The sequence below is a fragment of the Canis lupus genome, chromosome 29, assembly GCF_003254725.2.
Source record: "Canis lupus dingo isolate Sandy chromosome 29, ASM325472v2, whole genome shotgun sequence".
Taxonomy (NCBI): Eukaryota; Metazoa; Chordata; class Mammalia; order Carnivora; family Canidae; genus Canis; species Canis lupus.
This window is the reverse complement of record NC_064271.1, coordinates 11,368,269-11,387,910: the sequence shown is the minus strand read 5'-3', so window position 1 is coordinate 11,387,910 and position 19,642 is coordinate 11,368,269. Positions and strand designations below refer to the sequence as shown.

Below are 19,642 nucleotides of genomic sequence, written 5' to 3'. Positions count from 1 at the left end.
GTGATCCTGGAGTCGCAGGATCGAGTCCCACGTCGGGCTCTCTGCACGGAGCCTGCTTCTCTCTCTGCCTGTGTCTCTGCCTCTCTCTCTGTGTCTCATGAATAAATAAATAAAATCATTAAATAATAATAATTAAAAAAAAAAAGAAAGTCTTCAAGGGAATGTATCTCCAGAAAAATCCCCCTTTAACATTCCACTACCACCCTGAGCTCCTTGCCTCTCAACTTTCATCTGATGGGTGCAATGAGAGCTGGAGGTGGAGTCTATGCCACCCTTTCCCACATCCAACCACAGTGGCAGCCAGCCACCACTTTCAAGTCCACTCCAGCTCCCTGGACAGGCAGAAACAAACTTTTGCAGACCAGTGTGGTCCAGTCCTGCATCTAGCACAGGGCAGGAGTTAGCAAGACCTGCTTTTTAAGGGTCCATGTTGTTGGGCATTCTCTTCCCCCAAGGACTATGAACCAAACCACACGTGGCTAATGGTAGTACAGTCTGTGCTAAAGAGTGGCTGACAGGGGATCCCTGGGTGGCGCAGCGGTTTAGCGCCTGCCTTTGGCCCAGGGCGCGATCCTGGAGACCCGGGATCGAGTCCCACGTCGGGCTCCCGGTGCATGGAGCCTGCTTCTCCCTCTGCCTCTCTCTCTCTCTCTCTCTCTGTGTGTGACTATCATAAATAAATTAAAAAAAAAAAAAAAGAGTGGCTGACAACTACTCCCTCCTTGCTCATTCAGCTGATTTAAAACAAATCAGATAGAGGAAGGATGATAATGTGGTCTATCACTGGCAAGAGAAAGACTGAGACGGCCATCCTAAAGGAAAAAAGGATTTCTAATTAAAAAGACCCAATGGCGAGGTGCCTGAGTCACTCAGTCGGTTAAGGCATCCGACTCTTGACTTCGGCTCAGGTCATGATCTCATGAGTTGTGGGACTGAGCCCCGAGACCAGCTCCGTGGTCAACAGGAGTCTGCTTCAGATTCTCTGGCCCCTGCCCCTCCCCTCTGCTCACATGCTTTCTTGCTCTCTCAAATAAATGAATCTTAAAAAAAAAAAAAAAAAAAAAAAAAAGTCCAATGGGCCTCTTTCAAAGAGAAGATAACCTTTGAGACCAGCAGAGAAGAGGGCGTCTAGCTGGTCCCATCCCTGACCTGCAGCTTGGATTTAATGAACCACAGACTTGGCAGGGCAGACCAGAGAGCAGAGATGCACAATGCCCACAGGCACCTTCTCTCCCTTGCTCCTCTCCAATACTGAAAGGGCTCAACACTCCACTTTGTGGTCATACATTAAAAAAATCTGTGCCCTCTTCTGCAGAGTGTCCAAAATACTTAATTCAGTATTTCCAATTATCCAATGCTGTGGGCCAAAATTGAATCATGGAACATAAAAGAAAAAAAAGCAGAAGGAAAGCTGTGGGTTTAATTTATTTTATTACCAAATACCTGAGGGAGAGGTATCTGACTCTCCAGGTTTTGTGTACTTATTAAATAAAACTAGTTTAATGGTTTGCTTTTGTGTCTAATCTCTACAGAGAAATTTTACATGTAGAAGAGCACACTGTAAAATATATATTAGGTTACCAAAACTACACCGCTGTTGGGCTTGTTGGCAGAATAAAAATATTCTGTGGGTTAAAATGCTACTTTCTTAGATCAGAATTGAGAAAACAACATCTGAAAAGCAAAATTCCTCAGAATAAAGTTACCACATAAATATTAATGATAATGATAGTGTGGTTTACAAAACAAACAAACAAAAAAAAACAAACAAAAAACCCACTTTACATGGTTTTGGTACTTCGTGTTTTTGAAAAATAAGAGCAGTATGTTGACTGTCCATTTTAAAATAAAATAATTCATCACTCTTAATTTAGAAGGTGCATTTTAGTTTCCTGCTAACTTTAAATGTTGGGGGGGGGGGTTGGAAAATAGCAAGGAAGCTGCACCAGAAGCAAATCTCCACGGCTTCATTTAACTGGTGCTTCACTAGTCAAGTCACAATCTTTGGCCAAGTTCCCTTCTTTATGTCCATTCAAAGAATCTTTATATAGCTAAATGGACCACTAAATCCTTCAAGAGTCATTCAAAGGAAGCGCTTCCTCCAAATTCTCTCTCATTTCACAAGGCCCGTGCATACACAACAGAAAACACATTGAAGAGAAGAATGCAAATCCTCCTATTTCAGCTACTTGAATCCTTCCATATGCAAAATGGCATCCCCTCCAGCCCACAAATGTCTTAGCTTTTATTTTCAATATTTACTGCCAATATTTGAAAGCTATAAGGACACCTGGGGAGAGCACTAGGAAAAAGAATGGGTAGAAAAATATATATTTAACATACAAGGTAAAGAGGAAAGAAAGATACATCTCTAATAGAAAAGTGGAATGAGGCCCATTTTTCTCATTTTTAAGATTTTAAATGTCTTTTCCTGAAATGCTCATTTTTTTCTGTTTCCCTACCATTCTATGTAACAGCTTGTGGATGGATTCTTTTAGTTATCCTGGATAGACAAGACAAATATAATCATATTTTGGTTGCCAAAAGGGTCAGTTTGCTGGGCATAGCCACAAATTCAATCCACTTTACAGAATGAAGCAGAACGGCAGGTAGTGAGAAGGACATCCTCAAGGCACACAAAATCAGCCCACTGATAACAGCCACCCTTTATAAATGTCCTTTATTACCAAGAGTGTGTGAATGATGCAAAACAAGCTCTCTCCCTGCCACAGACATAATGCAGAGCAAGCCAGACCACCAGTGGGTCACTTCCATCACCACTGGCACAGAGGGCAGCACATTTCTTTGTAGAACGTCACCAATTAATGATACAGCATACAGGGCTGAACAGGAAAGATGTATGAGTAGTTCTACACTAAATTTTTCATTTTACTTCTGTTTATTCCCTTCTATTTCAACCCTCTGTAGGAAAATTATTTTCTGTATAAACAAATTCATCAAGTTAACTTATTCAAGAATGGAAATAACTGGTATCACATAACATTTTGCAAAACAAAATTGCCACTGCTGTATTCCAGTGCTTAAAAGCAAACTGCTATGGCAATTCAACCCCAGTGCTAACATAACCCAAACCCCCTATTACCTTCATCACTGCATATTCAATTTACATAATTATTCTGCTATGCTATTCAGAATTTACATGTAGTTGTATGCATTCCACTTATCTGTGCTTCAGGGATGCTATTTCCTTCCTAGACTTAGCAGAACACAAGACCACAACTTGACGTACTCCATTCATCTGGCCAATAGAAACTGGCTCAACAAAAAAGTGGGTTGGTTGGTTTGTTAATCTACTGAAAATCTCTGTTCAATTACCATATTCTTGGACAGCCGGCCCCATCTGACCAACGATGACAGGAAAGCCACCCAGGAATGTTCTCACACACTCTGTTATAAACCAGCAATGGCCTGACGAGTGGTCAAGGCACCGGGGCCGAATATCCCCAGGCCCCCTCAGCATGGCCTGAGTCTTGGCCACGTTATACCAGCCCCCATTCTGCATGCACATCTCCACACTCAACAGAAATGTTCTACTCAATTATTTTTATACCACTTGGGGAAAAACAGCTATCACTTATAGGAGGCATTCACTGAGACTGTTCGTCTAAAGCAACACAGAGGAGGAGAGATGTACCAAACACTCTTCTTGGGAGAAAATAATCACATGCCCTTTCTCCTACCAAGAACATGTGACTAATGCAGAGCCATTACTCAGATTCAGCAATGCCAAAAATTTACTCTGCAGAGACAATTCAAATCTCAGGATGAGCAGCTGGGAGCATGCAGATGAGACCTACACTGGAGCTTTCTCTGGTGGGTAAAGATAGGGCCTCTCTCTGTACCAAGGCAGCACAGGTGCCCAGAACAAGTTCCTAACACTTGCTTACAGTTGTTGGGAAAATTTTAACAAGTTTCACTGTTAAATACAGCATTCATTTTAAATATCTGCCCTAACATATCCCACAAGAGACAAGGATAGGCTAAAGTATGTTTTTTAAAAGACAAGACTAGGTCAATGTAGACTCAGGACTTGAACATAATATACTTGGAAATTTATGACAAGACCCAAGACACAGTGCAGGTTTTTTCTTCTTTTTTTTTTTAATCAACGTTTATCATTAGGTGCCAGATTAAAAAAATTAAAGATAACAAACCTAAAGGCAGATAGACTGTGAGGCTAAAGCTAGTCTTGGTGATATATTTTCTGAGTTCTAGGAAGGTTCTTTACAACACAGACTCTTAGGGATGCCTGGGTGGCTCCGCAGTTGAGTGCCAGCCTTCGGCACAAGGCGTGATCCTGGAGTCCCGGGATTGAGTCCCACATCAGGCTCCCTGCATGCAGCCTGCTTTACTTCACTCTCTGCCTATGTCTCTGCTTCTCCCATTAATAAATAAATAAAATTTAAAAAAACAACAACCCACACAGACTCTTACATTTCAAGTTTTAAAATAATAATAATAATAATAATAATAATAATAATAAAACATTCTTTTACAATTTTGCTGCAATTTCTCCTTGAAAAAAATAAGCACATTTCTACCTAATCAAAACCACAATACTTAGCTTTTAGGGAATTATAGTTCTAAAAAACCCTTGATAAGTCAGACTGAAATTCTAACCACATCTTTCTTGCTCACAACCTAACACTTAACGCTGTACCTACAAAGAATAAGTATTTAATGAAATATTTAAGTAAATGAAAACAAAATTCATAATGGGTTGTGGGTTTAGAAGGGTGTTCATAGGGGAAAAAATAAAGGTTTTCAATTAAGAAACCACATACTGAGGCATCAAAGAATGTTCCTAAGTAAATGCAAGTATTAAGTTATCTATAAGATTGAGTCATTGAATAGAATTCAGTTATTTCGGCACCATAAAAAGTACCGGTGACAAAAATTTTTAAATGACTATCATATAAACTTTCAAAACTCTATAAAATAGCCTATTTGGGGTTATATAGATATTTTTAGCAGAAGTTGAAAATCCGACTTCACTCTTCCTTTGCAGGGACATCTCTGTATTCACAGAAATCATCTCTTCTCTGTATCTGCACATACACACACAGGAAAGACTACAAGACAAAGGTTTACTACAGGCCAGCGAGCTCAAAAAGTTCAGGTCAAGCATGTCTGTCACAGAACTGAGGATGCATGTGTACACACACGTGTGTGTGTGTATATGTATGCACATGGGGGTAGGAGGTGGAGTGTGTTTTCTAATGAAGTTTGCAAACAGGTTCAGATTAACCAAGTCTGACCATACATCCATCTGGAAACTATATTTTCTAACATGAGCCATATTCTGAAAAATAGATTCAGATGTTTGGAATTGGTTCAGAACAGTTGTAAGAAATGTTCAGTACAAATGAAAAAAATTAGTCTTCAATGTCTTCTCCTCTCAGCTTTTCTTACTGAGTAAATATGCCTTCTGGGGGGTCAGAGTTGGTGGGGGAAGTACAGAGGGAAGTATGGAGTGGAGGAGGGTATTTCCTAGAAGCTAAAGCGCATGCTAATCTTGCATGCATATCTAATGGATAACTGCTATTTGATTTCTCCCACGTTGCCCACTAGCATTTCAACCCTGCCCCTGGAAGGCTTACTCCGCCAAGTGGAGAGAATTAATTCTCCTCTTTCAACTTCTGGGAAACAGGGCTGAAACGCTTAGTGAAATATAGTGACCTATCTTGCTTCTGTAATCCTTCTTTCCCTGTTTTGCATTGTCCTTGAAAATGAGGTTGCTGGTCTAGGCTTACAAATAATTAAGCTGGTAATTTGGTTCTGTTTGCTCAGTGACGAATTTTCACAAAAATACACGCAAATGATTTTAAACAAAGACTTTTTACCCAATGAAGTCTAAAATGTACCATCCAAACAAACAGTTTATAGTAATTGATTCCTAAACTTCAGAATGTACAAACAAAACTCTTAACTTTTTAGTTTGGGTATCAGAGAAAGGAACCCAATGGCAAAAATCAAAGTGCAGCCCCTCTGCCCCACCCCCACCCCCTTTCAAGGGCTGTGACTGAGGTGCTCATTTCTACACTGTTTGGAGGGGGGTGATTTCTGCCCACAGCCTACCTTGACTTTTTGCTGGATTTGGGTTTTGGCGTGGCAGTTTTTGCTTTCTTTTCCTTTGGCTCTTTGGGAATCTTAGGGGCTTTCGGGGTCTTGGGTTCCTTGGGCTCTTTTTTCTCCTTGGGTTCTTTCGGTTCCTTCGGATCTTTTTTTACCTTCGGCCTTTTCTTTTTCTTTTTCTCTTCTTGGGACCCATCTAGTGAGTTCCTATTTAGTTCTTGGTTATCAACCCCACCAGGGAAGTCATCTTTACCAAAACTTTTACTGGGATCCTCTGCAACAATGTGGTTGTTTTTCTTTTTCTTCTTCTTCTGCTGTGGCTGCTGTTCTACGGACGGCAGGTAATCATCACTCTTCACTAGCTGAGCGTTCGGTCCGCTAACCTGAGTCATATCCGGCACTGGTTTCTCCAGAAAGGGCTCCGATGGAGAATGCTAAGAGACACAAATAGGAATTGAAATTAGTTTATCATTCTTCAGATCGATGAAAGGAACTGAAAGTTAGTAGTTGATGCTTCTGAAACTTTATACTCAAAGTAGCAAATATTTTACCAACTATATACTTTAAAATCTACCTTTTTCTCTCATCTAAAAAACAAGAAAGCTTTTACGTAAATAGTTAAACAACAACAACATCAACAAAAAAGCAATACAGTAAAAATTTTAGTTCAGGAAGAAAAATAATTCTCATTTAGCTGTCCATTTCTTAGCAGCCCCCTCCATGTGTGGGTCTTGGTGAATGACAAACAGTGGAAGAAGCTAAGCCCAAAGAACGAATTTAAATGGAATTCTTTTATTAAAGATATATAATTAAGCCGCTTTTAACAAGAACAGGTATACAGAGCACTGTACGATTCAGGTACTGTGAAAGTTTGAAATCCAAGTATCATACACAAATCTTCCATGGTACAGGCCATTTCTGATTTAAATGACATGAAAATACCAAATTAAAAATACATATCCAAATTTAGTGACTTCAGATTCATTAAATTTCTTGTACTAATATGAAATGCAGAGGGTGTTTTTCTTAAGTTACTAAAGCTTTACATTTTCACATTTCACTGAGGAACAGAAAATCCAAGTAGTTGAGCTGGTAAGCCTTGCAGGATATTTTTGATATTCACAAGGAATGTATCCAGAGACGGGCTTAAATACAGTAGAGAATACCAACAATCAGGATGGGGTGCTGAGTGGTCAGCTGAGATCAGAGACAGCTCAAACCAGCACAGGGTTAGAGTATCATCTCTACTGTAAATTCGGATATCTAATGAACCTTCGTATTTCAACGAAATACTTTAAAATGTTGTATCTGCAAATGTTACTCAGGTTTTTTTTTTTTTTCCTTTTTCATCTGTTTCTCCAGATACTTAAGAGTAAGTATAACAGAAACAGCAACAATAATGGCAGCTAGTGTTTGCTGAACAATCTCACTATGTGCCAGGCATGTGCTAAGCACTTTACACTCCTGACACCAGCCCCAATTAGGAACTGAGTATGGACGCTGATGCTCTAGTGCTGAGCCCAAGAAGTTACAGGCCCACCCTTCTGACCACATCACCTCCAAAAAGGAGGAGGCAAGAGAGCCCAGGTCCAGGTCTGCAGAAGACTCGAGAGTAACCCAGAAGCTACAGCTTACCATAAACAGGGTACTTTAAATTAGATTCCAGTATAGTACTGAGCATCTATTTCATGCCATGTACTGAGCTGAGTGCTTTCAGGAGTCAGTTCACCTGACTCTCACAACAAAAATGTGGCAATCTGCCCCCATCTTACAGAAAGGAAGTAAAGTTTGAGGAGGCAATGTGTTCTCTCAAGGTCACACAACAGGAGACAGAGCTGTGATTTGAATTTAGGTTTTCTAAACCAGTGTTCTTTGGACTCTCTGCTTCTCCTGAAATCTTACATATGGGCATCCTTCTGGGAAAGGCTCCATGGGTTTCATTTGATTTCCAAAGTATTCAGTGACAGACCCCCAAATTTTAAGACATCACTTCCTGAAAAAGCTTACCAGGGTCACTAAAGAAACCCACATAGATGCCTGGGTGGCTCAGTCAGTTAAACTGTCTGCTTTCAGCTCAGGTCATGGTCCCAGGGTCCTGGGATCAAGTCCAGCATCAGGCTCCCTGCTCATCAGGAAGTCTGCCTCTCCCTCTGCCCCTCCCCCAGCTCACGTTCAAACCTGCTTTGTCTCAAAAATAAATACATAAAATCTTAATAAAAACATAATAAAGAACCCCACATTCTCCATCTGCACTAGTATATGAGACAGAGCCCATAATTATGAGATAAGAGACACAAATTCTAGTCTGGGCCCTGCCATTAGCTTTATTACCAGTGGAAAATCATTTCACTCATCCAGCATTCATTTTCTTCATCTACAAAGTGAAAGGTTTGGGTTAGATGATTTCCAAAGTCTCTTTCCAAATCCAATGGTATTGGAAAATCTTAAAATACATATTGCTCTTTCCTAGTCACAGCTGAAAGAAGATGAACCTGAAAAAGAGTAAAGCTATACAGAAAGAGAAAGAAGCAGGGGCAGAAGTCTGAGGAAGAGCACAGGGGTGGGAGTCCACATGAGCAGGTTTCCACACAGGAAGAGCACAGCTAGCCAAACACTGAAAAAGTTACCACGTGCCCCACACTTCTCCCTTACACACACTCTCAATATGCCAACTAAGGTGCTGTCCATGTTACCATCACCTGAGAATTCAGAGTGTCTGGTTTAATTGTGTGATTAAACTTCAGTTGCTTAAGTTGTTACATATTATTTTCAAATGTTAAATAAAAAGGAAAAAGCTATATTTTTAAAAAAAGAGATTTAGAGATCAAACTTTTTTGGGACAAACTATTTTTCAGGAAAGGGAAGAAAAAGTATTTCCTGGAAAGGGAAGGAAAGAGAAAAATCTACCAGTAAACAAAGCTTAAAGCTTAGAATGGTGAATTAATCCCAGGTATATGTACCTTGCTTTAATCTGCATGGCATTAACCCCAGTAACAGAGTGATAGCTTCTAATGAGAAATACCTGGAACACATTTATGGACTAGAAAAAGCACAGAACATCTAATACAAAAAGAGTGAAAATTTATCTACACATTTTAGCATACAAATGATTTTAGATGCTCCTTTCAGTAATAAATGAAGCCATAAATTAGTATCCCTTAAAACATTTAATCTTCCATAAGAAGGAAAAAAACATAAAGATTAAATACAAAAAAAAGGGATTAATCCTGTTTGATATGCAGCAGAATTATGTTTTGGTACTATATGAGATAGGGTGAAAAAGGTGCTCAGAAATATTATAGTGTTTACCAGACCCACATCTCCTTAAATCTTTTAGAGAAAAGCTGTTTTTGTAAACATTTAACAAAGAACAGATGGCTTGCCTTAATCATGTGGGGGAAAAAACCTGGAGCTCACAGTAATACCCTGACAAAGTCTCCCAGGCCCAGCCATGCACCCCCCACCCCTGCCCCATGCATGGTACAGTCTTCCCTAATGCTATTTAATTTTACAGCGGACATTTTCCCATCAATTCCCACTGCCTGACAGGTAATCAATGCCATTAACATCTGATATTACCATATAGGGCATTGCTAAAACCTCTCATTTATTAGAGCAAACGTGGAGAATGTTAGATACCAAAGATATCTTTAAATACACACTATGGGACAGACTTTCCACATGTTTTCTATCATAATTGGAATAGTAAGGACTATGCCGTGGACTTTTGGAACTAAAATAGAATGACTGATACTTAAAGTGTAAATAAAAATGATTCAAAGCGTGTTTGTGTCTTGTCCAAAAAATTACCATAAATTAAAGATAATCACTTTTATCCTTAACTCCATTGTTCAAAATGTATAAACTACACAAACACACAAACAAGTCACCATATGTAAAACAGCAGAACAGATAGGACGCAAAGTTAACCAAAGGAGAGCTGAGATGAAGGAAGGGAGGGCAATCCTTCTCTTACCTTTAAAGCAAATGAAACCTAAAATTCTCAGGAGCTTTCCCAAGGAAAGGAAAAAGTAGATAAGAAGAAACTTTTCATTTACCTCAGGTATGCTTTTCATCTAACATTCACCAGCTTTATCTGGCTTAAAAGCTACCTTATTTACTCATGTTTTGCCTTAATTATATTCCTAAAGCCTCAACCTGTTAGCACTGTCAAGGAACAGGAGTGAGCTGCGTGATATTAACACTGTGCAGCATTTCCAACACAAATCATATCTGCAAACTAACAACATTCTGTAATGTAGGGCACCTACAGACGGATGAAGGTTTTATTCACTGAGTGATACAAACAAGCCTAAAATCAAAATGCTACTTTAGAATATAGAAAAGATACTTCCAACTGGGCAAGAGCAAGAGGACACTTTTGGGAGACACATCCTTTACCCGCAAGTTAAAGCTAAAGGGAGGTTCTTGTGCTTTTAGAGAAATGGAGATTCTGGTGGAGAAGCTGCAGGCCACGTAAGGCTGAAGGAACAACAAATTCAAGCCTAAAACACACTAAACTATGATTCCAATGATTTGTAAAAATACAAATAGTAAGTCCTTAAGATTGCAAAGTACTGGGCAGCCCTGGTGGCCCAGCGGTTTAGCGCTGCTTTTGGCCCAGGGTGTGATCCTGGAAACCCAGGATCAAGTCTCACGTCGGGCTCCCTGCATGGAACCTGCTTCTCCCTCTGCCTGTGTCTCTGCCTCTCTCTCTCTCTCTCTCTTTGTGTCTCTCATGAATAAATAAAAAATCTTTAAAAAAAAAATTGCAAAGTACTATTTGTTTCCTTTTTTTTTTTTTTTTTTAATGGCTTTGGAAACACCTCATATCGATGCTCTTCACTTTCATTTTTCCAGTATTCCCTGGGTTCTTGATCCCTTGGCATTCTTTTAAAAAGTAATTCCAATATGAAAACTGAAGCTCAATCTTCAGCCAAAACAGCGTTACAGGGTTCAAAAGTATGTTTAGTAAAGGCTCCATAAGTCCTGTCCAGTTGAGACTCTAATATCCTTTTCTTGCCAGTGACACTAGTAAAAAGAAGATGCACTCAATATATGATGCCCAATTAATTTATTTATTCAACAAATATTTGGAGATGTAACAGTAAACAAGCCAGCCACAGTACTGGCAGGGGGAAAGCAGAGCACTTGACCTAGGCTGACACTAGGGAGGCTTCCTGAAGAAAGTCACCCAGGTGCTGGGCAGAGGTTACTTCCTCCATAGACCCAGCCTGAACAATGAGTCATACCTGAGATCAGGTAACTGAAAACATAAAAATGTATGACAAGCAATCTTGTGAAGCCCTGTTAATGGAGGAGCAGATCCAAGAGGAGCGGATACTAGTTCTAATGGTCAAGCAATATACTTTTCAACTATGACTATTTGTTTTTGTTTTTTAATTTTTTATTTATTTATGATAGTCACAGAGAGAGACAGAGAGAGAGAGACAGAGAGAGAGAGGCAGAGACATAGGCAGAGGGAGAAGCAGGCTCCATGCACCAGGAGCCCGACATGGGATTTGATCCCGGGTCTCCAGGATTGCACCCTGGGCCAAAGGCAGGCACTAAACCACTACGCCACCCAGGGATCCCAACTATGACTATTTGATATAAAATAAAGTATGGAGCACCTGGGTGGCTCAGTTGGTTACGCATCTGCCTTTGGCTCAGGTCATGATCTTGGGGTCCTAGGGTTGAGACCCGCATCAGGCTCTCTGCTCGGCAAGGAGTCTGCTTCTCCCTCTATGTGCCCTCTCTCTCCTGCTCTCACTCTCTCTCAATAAATAAAATCTTTTAAAAAATAGAAAATAAGTATAAAAATATTCTTAAGAAGACAAAGGTTGGACTCTTTTTTTGTTTGACTAAATTTGTTATTACAATCAGGGCTCCAAATTCAAGCCATAATTTTATATGCCAGTTAGTTTTACTCAGCTCATTCTTAATTTCCAGGAATGATGACTTATTGAATGAGTACATTTATGAACAAAATCACCCAAATGAATAATTATTAAGCTTGTTAGTCACAGGAACTGAGAAGGCAAAATGTATAAAACAATAGTTCTTAAGTTTTGGGTATTAAAAAGTGTTACATGTAAAGATGATGCAGGTCACATGAGTTTAGAGAATTCTGGGCTAACCAAATAAATCGTTTTCTTTAACTACAAAACCCCAAGGCCTTACTACATTCTGAGTAGGGGATAATGTACAGTGTGTCCTAAAAGTATTTAATCCCTGCATCCCTTTTTTCTGGGAATATCTTGGATGAAAACGTTCTTTAAGATATGCTTTGGATTATACTGATCTAGCTGAAGCAGGGCAAATTCATCTGCTCCTCTGGGTGGGGAAAGTATGTGTGTGCATGTGGCTGTCTGTGTTTCAAAGAGCGGTTATCAAATGTTTCATAATACAGCATGTGACTCTCTGAACAAACCTAATTTTATATAAAATGTGCTCAAATGGCTCACTGAATTGGCAGTTTCTTTTATGTTCAATTTAAGTCACTGGAAGGAATAAAATAGGAATATTGGTATAATCATATAAGGATGACTTGTATAATTTTTGTTTTATACAGTCAAGATAATTACCAAGTTAAATATAATGAATGTTGAAATATTATAATGCAATAAGTTATCTTTATGAGTGCCTCAGAACCATTAAATTTTAGAACTAAAAATTTTAATTACTGCTAAAATATCTCATTTAAAATCATCTGAAGCCATTTCCAAAACTTTGGTCTTCTGCTTGTGTTTTTAATCTGTGCCATACAAACAAAATCTTAAATAGCTACAAATTAACATGAACCACTTTAATAGCATCTAAATTATAAACACATTTTGAATTTAAGTAGAGCCCAAAATAATGAAAATAATGAGCCAAGCAATCATGTTGCATTTAATATTAAATAGTTTACATTAGATATTGAATACTGCCCATCTTCTATGTATTTAGGAGTAAACAATACCACAGGAACTGTCAAACCGCAATTTTAATGTGTAAAGCACTATGTTGTGGTATTTCCACAGTCACTTTAATGAGGGTAACACAGCAGTGAAATTCCACTGATGCTAAACCCTTTCCAAGTATCTGAGAGACCCTCAGTGCAGCAGACTCCCTCCCAGAGGAGAATAGGGCATCTGTCCACCATACCTCACTCTTTGCCACCCCGTCACTGCCCTTCTGGCCATCTCCCCTTCCTTGTCTCTGTTCTGAGCAGGCTGTCACACTGGGCTGGGAGCTACTGCAGATGCACGAGGTGGCTGCCGGAGGGTTACAGGTGTGCAGGCCGGAACAGTGCTGGGTACCTGCAAGGCTGCCTCCACCTGCCCGACTCAAGGTGGTGGGGAAGAGCATCAGGGAAGAGCCCCGTAGTTCAGGGAGAGACAGCAAAACGGACAGGAAGTCCTGAAGCCGTCCCAGGACACCATACTGAATGATGATTTTAAACCAGGTATTATACAGTTACATGTACATTTTACAACCCTCTTCTCCTTCACTGCCTATAATAACCACAGGAAGTTGCCAAGGTGGGTGGTATTCTTCCTCTTTTATAACTGAGGAAACTGAGGCTTTCAGATGAACTTACCCAAAGTGACAGAGCTGGAAAGGGCCAACCCTGAATCATCACCCTGATGTGACAGCTACAAGCCAGAGAGTGAATGTGATCGGGCTCGCCTGCAGGGTGATGAGGGCTTCTCCAAGCCCAGGAAGCTGCTTGCTGCCTTCCTCCAAAACCATAAAGGCCTTAGTTTTAAGATCCTAACCCTAATCAACAGGTTAAAATGGACTTAATTTAATATAAATTTGGGATTTTTGCCTTCAAGGGATCAGAGGAGAACTCTAGTTTAATTCTAAACTAAAACTACAAAAACCACTAGCTCTTCTCCCAAAGATAAAAATGTGGATAAGAACTGGCGTTTACATTCCTGTTTATGAACATGATCCTGTTTGAATATCAGAATCACCCTGTTTGATAGAAGTTGAATTCAATTCAACCAATCTGCTTTGTCCCAGGGAGTCAGCAGTCTGCCAGAACTAGAAGAAAATAAGCCCACTTTCTGCCCTGCCCTGAAAACTCTCCCAAAACCAAATTTTTAAAAATTTTTATTTATTTATGATAGTCACAGAGAGAGAGAGAGAGAGAGAGAGAGAGAGAGAGGCAGAGACACAGGCAGAGGGAGAAGCAGGCCCCATGCACCGGGAGCCCAACATGGGATTCGATCCCGGGTCTCCAGGATCGCACCCTGGGCCAAAGACAGGCGCTAAACCGCTGCGCCACCCAGGGATCCCCCAAAACCAATTAAAAAGAAGAGCCTCTATGCATTTTTTAAATTCCATCTACTATATTTCAAGAAATCTAACAGTTCTTTTCCCCAGTTTGGTAACACATCATTCTACTTCTTAGGAAAAGCACCAGATGAAGTAGTAGGCTTGCATGTAAAGACCATATATTTGAAATAACGTGTTTATACACAGGCGCATACACGCACACACACACACACCCCTAGGGCATAGAGTTGAACTGATGTAAACTGAACATACTTTTGATGTACCTCCATTGCTTCATAAATGCTTGGAAAAATTAGCATTAATTGTTTATACAAGACTTGAATTATGTTTTTACATGTGTTAGCCTTCCAAAAAGTATATACAGGTAATCAGACTGCATTCCTGATCATGAGAATCTCCTCTCAAGTATTTCTGATAGAAGAGAAATGGAGAGGGGCCAACAGAACCTATCGCTCCTGTGGAGAGGGGAGAAACAGAAACCACCACAAATATAACACAATTCAAACCCTAGCACAGTACTGGTGAATAACTCTGTAGGTCTTTTGGGCTACAGGCACAAGGGCAGCCCCCTCTGGGAAGCAGGCCTGTCCACCCTTGAAGACTACATCCATTCTCCTCCCGTAGAAAACCCCTGAGAAAAAAACAGGGTCTGCAATGTGGGCATCATGGTACACCTGAGGTGCAACAAGCAAACTGAAATATGAACCCATTAGCAGAGTCTGAGATACAGTCATACTTCCAGCCTCTTGTTCTGAATTTCTTAGTTCCTTCCAGCAGTAAATCCTTAAGTGTTATCTTCTATCAGACATTGCTTTCTAGAAGTAAAAAGTAGAAACGATAACGAATGTGCTCAGGGGCCTTAACAAAGTCCATTTGTTGTTTCTCCTTTCCCTCTTTTTTTCTCTTACTTTTTCGCATTTTTTTTTCCTTAGTAGGCTCTACTCAATAAATATCAATGAATGAGAATCTATGGAACAAATTCCCAGTTCACGGGCATTTGCCTTCCGTATTTCAAGTTAGCTCTTAGGTCCAAACTGTTCTCAAAGAGGTATCTGGAGGCTTGAATTTGGCAGCAGACCTCTAGACCTGAAGCGACCCAATTTACCAGGGATCAAAAAGCAAAACACCAAACAGTGCTTCCAGGGTGGTCAACTGTTCTGCAGAAATAAATCCTTTCAAAGACACTTAAGGATGAAGATCAAACTTACATCCTAAAAATAGTCCATTTCAAAATTTTTTTTACCGTACACTTACACTGTATTTTGCTATCACTGGTATTCCCAACAGCAAGTTTGATCCTTAAACTGGAAAGGTGAAACGTATGCAGTTTGGCTCTGGAAAAGCAACTGACACCAAGTTTGCATTTAGGTTTCAACTACTCTATAAATATTAATATTAAATGTAACTTACTACGCTATTCTTATGAATTTAAAGAGTCAAACTTCAGTAGACTGATAGGAAAGTGTCTTTATCTAACACTGGCCAATCCCAAGGGTTTGTGTAGAAATGCAAATAGAACAAAATTTATAAGGAGCTCAGTGATAAAGCTAATTTACACAGTCTAGGCAGGCAAGTTCTCCATAACTCAGAGACTGTGAGTCTAGCAAATTTAGTTGGCAATAAATGCTTAATGATAAACTACTTTGGTCCTATAAAAATTCCTTTGCTTCTTATAGGAGACAGAACCCTAAGATAGCCATAGGATCTCCACCTCCTGACTGTAGAGGGGACCTGTGTCTTCCAGGCAAGAGAAGGAGGCAAAAGTCATAGGACTTGGTAGGTTTGATTAAGGTCCCAAATCAGTTGGTTTTAAGTTACTCAAAGGGCAGATTTTCTTGGATAAGCCTGGCTTAATTAAGGAGGTTTGTAAGGAGGATGCGGACTTTCCCTGAGGGTCAGGTACACTCTGTCACTGAGACCAAGGAAGCAAGTGACCAGAGTGAGGGAACCACAGTGGGGAACCCACCATGGTAAGAAACTGCCAGCAGCCTCTAGGAGTGGAGGGCAGCCCCAGATGATGGCCAGCAAGAACTGAAGCCCCTCATCATACAGCCACAGGAAATGAAATCTGTCAACCACCAGAACGGACTTGGAAATAGATTCTTCCCCAGTCAAGACTCCAGATGAGAATGCAGTCCTTGCATCTGACTGTAGCCTTGCTGTAACCCTGAGCAGGAGAACCAGTGAGGCCATGCTCAAACCCTGACTCACAGAAACTAGGAGACAAGAAAGGGGTATTGTCTTACCCATGAAATTTGTGGTAATTCATTACACAGCAGTAAACAACAAATGATTCCTCTTCTCATGCAAGACATTGACCCTTCCACACAAAGACAGAGAGCACCCCAGTATATCTTTTTACTGTTGTGATGCTGATGCTAAGACTGAGAACATCTGTGCCAAACACTTTTCTGTGCTCACAACCTCCTTAGGAAATTACTCCCATTTTATACATAGGAAAAACCAAGGCACACAGAGAGATAAATAAATTTGCCAAAGGTCACAAAAAGCTGGTTCAAAGAGGAATCAGGGTCAAACCCAGGCAACCTTTCAGCAGAGCCTACATCTCAGCCATCACAGCTGCTGCCTAATCCCTGCGGCTCCCACACTTCTGCTGAAGTCTTTCCAAGAAGCAGTTAGATGTAACAGCAGGGAGAGCTGGGAATAAGGTGACAAGGAATTTTGGGGGGGGACGACCCATTCAGAAGGGATGAGCCCAGAGGACACAGACAATGTGGCTGCTATAAGCCAACTGGAGCCCAACACTCTTCCACAGTCAACTGCCACAGAGAGCATCACAGGGAAAGGATTTTTATAAGAAAATCACTCCATTTTCAAGTAAAAAAAAAATGTAAGAAACTGCACTATAAACAATATTAAAGGTTCCTGATATCTTAAAAGAAACTTTATTGTACATTAGAAACAGTCTGTTTAACACTTACAGGGGATGGTGTCCCTATGACTCCTTCCAGCTGGAATTACACATGAAACAGAAGATACCAAAGCAATTAAGTATTTTATAAACACTGCTGAGGGGTCAAAAAGAGGGAGGTTCATTCACTGACTAATAACGCAGTAATAAACAAACAGCAATGTTATGCAACTGAGAAAATTATTATAATTGAATCTACACAGCTGGGCAAGAATAGAAGCCTGCTTATGTATATTAGCTCACAAATCCTTTGTGTGGGTAGGTTTTAGTTTTAGAACTGTTTTAGACTTGAGTCCCTTTTATGAAGTCAGATTTTTTTTTCCTTATCTGAATACAATTCCTCAACTACGACTGCAGAACAGAAAATAACTTAATGAACTGCCCCACCAATTTTTGCTATTCTATTTATACTACAAGAGAAATAAGCATGTACACAGTGATTGGAAACTTAAACTTTTTTGAGATGTACTCCCTTTAGAGGAGTACATTTTACCTTGTTTGTGCACAGCAATATGAATAATGAATGACTGTGACTCCCTAGCATATGGGAGGGAAAAGCCCAGAACAAAGTAGCTTTTCACATTTTAACATTTAGCTCCTGCTGTGTTCTTGGAGTTTCCTTTACACCTTGATATCTTCCCCTTTGCAGAAGATGGGCAGAGAAATACTGCCAATTACCGTAGTTAAGTTTACACAGATGTGTCACAGAAAGTGACTCCTATATTTCCCTTGAATTGCTGAAGTCACAAGCATTTGAATGAGAGAAACACTATTATTCTCTTGGGTTCAGGACTAAGCTTGCTAAAAGTCCACCATCCTTCCATCAATTAAGTGTAGTTAAAATGCAAACCAAAACAAAGTTTCTTTTGGGAAAATATTCTAGCTAGATATTATCCTTATTACTACATGGAATTTTTTCTTGATTAAATGACTAAATCTGAACAAATCAGTGATCTATGTCAAGTTCCCGTCTGCATAAAAACCTAACTAACTTCAAACACAAATGGATGATTAGCTAACCATCAGGGCAGAGGTACAAATGTATCTTCAACAGGCACACATTTTACATCAATGATATCTATTTTTATGAGATAAAAGTACTAAAGCTTTAATGGTGGCAATTAAAACAGCCAAGAGTTTGAGTAGCTCGATGGCTGAGTCACAGACCTTTTACCTATAATGGGATCCATTATATCCCTGAACTCAGTTTGAGGGAGTAAAAGAGGAACAAATTTTTAAATATGGTTATAAAACAGCAGTACCCTCTGAACTAAGCTGTTTTAGTTTAAACCACTGTGTGATTTACTCTGTGTCTTAATGTCAACAACCATTCAGCAGCCTTCTTTACAGTTTTTAGATACTTGTATCTATTTGAAAGTATTTGAGCAATTTGAAAATGCTACAATGAGGCTATTATATAATAATTTATACTTCGGTAATTTGCTTCCATTTTAACTTATTTATATGAAAAAGTCCATCTGCTTTGAAAATGCATAACTTGAGATGACTTCTGACAAAATCCTCATCTGTGCCTAAGATATAAGTTTTTATATTTTGATATTCTCTTTTAAAGTACAATTTTGGGGGAACAGATAATTATTCCCAATAAAGATGGTATATGTTTCAGTGATAAAGAACATCAGCAAACAAAGGGGTGGGGATTTTTCATGAGAGTTTAACATTAGGATACATTATACTATTAGGATAATAAGCTCCATAGTTGCAAAACAGAATAATCATCTAACGTCTAGTCAGTCCAACACTAACCACTTCTCCAATTCAAGAACGTAAAGATGTTCTCATTCGCTTCTATTATAGCAAATTCAGAAATGTAAACAGAAATTATCTTGGGAACAATCTCACAAGTTTTTGTATCTGTTACCATCATCATCTCCAGGGACAGCTGGCAAACAGGAAACGGATGCAGAATGATTTGCCTCGACCAGGAAAGACCAAACTAACAGGAATGGCAGGGCAGGCAGAGGCCAAGGTCCTCAGGGTTACATGGGTCTGCAGCCCCCACTGAGTACACCAGCATTACATAAAGAGTGCCAGACGCGGCCTTGGGTATATTCCTTTCTGTTCTGGCAGCTCTTTTTAGACAAGTTGTTAGAAGGAAGAACAGCAGGATGGACCTGAGGACTCACTATTAGGGTTGGGTTTTGGCAATTTACTCTGTGGGACTTTAACAGTCAAGTGGGAAGACCATCATGATTCTCAAGATCTATAAGAAGCAGCAGCTTGATGAGCTGATTTATAAAATCCCTTCTAACTCCACAACTCAGGTCTCTGCTGTTAAAATCTGACTTTGTCCTGCTCAAATGA

General features: G+C 39.8%; 1 protein-coding gene across 4 annotated transcripts in view; it reads right to left on the bottom strand.

Annotated features, from left to right (window-relative positions):
- Positions 1-19,642, bottom strand: part of CHD7 (chromodomain helicase DNA binding protein 7) — a 191,530-nt gene that overhangs the window by 79,102 nt on the left and 92,786 nt on the right. For all 4 annotated transcript variants that reach the window (XM_025477808.3, XM_049103686.1, XM_049103683.1 and 1 more), the window contains one exon: positions 6,100-6,530. In XM_025477808.3, the coding sequence (XP_025333593.3) occupies positions 6,100-6,530 (431 nt within the window). The remainder of the gene's footprint in view (positions 1-6,099; positions 6,531-19,642) is intronic.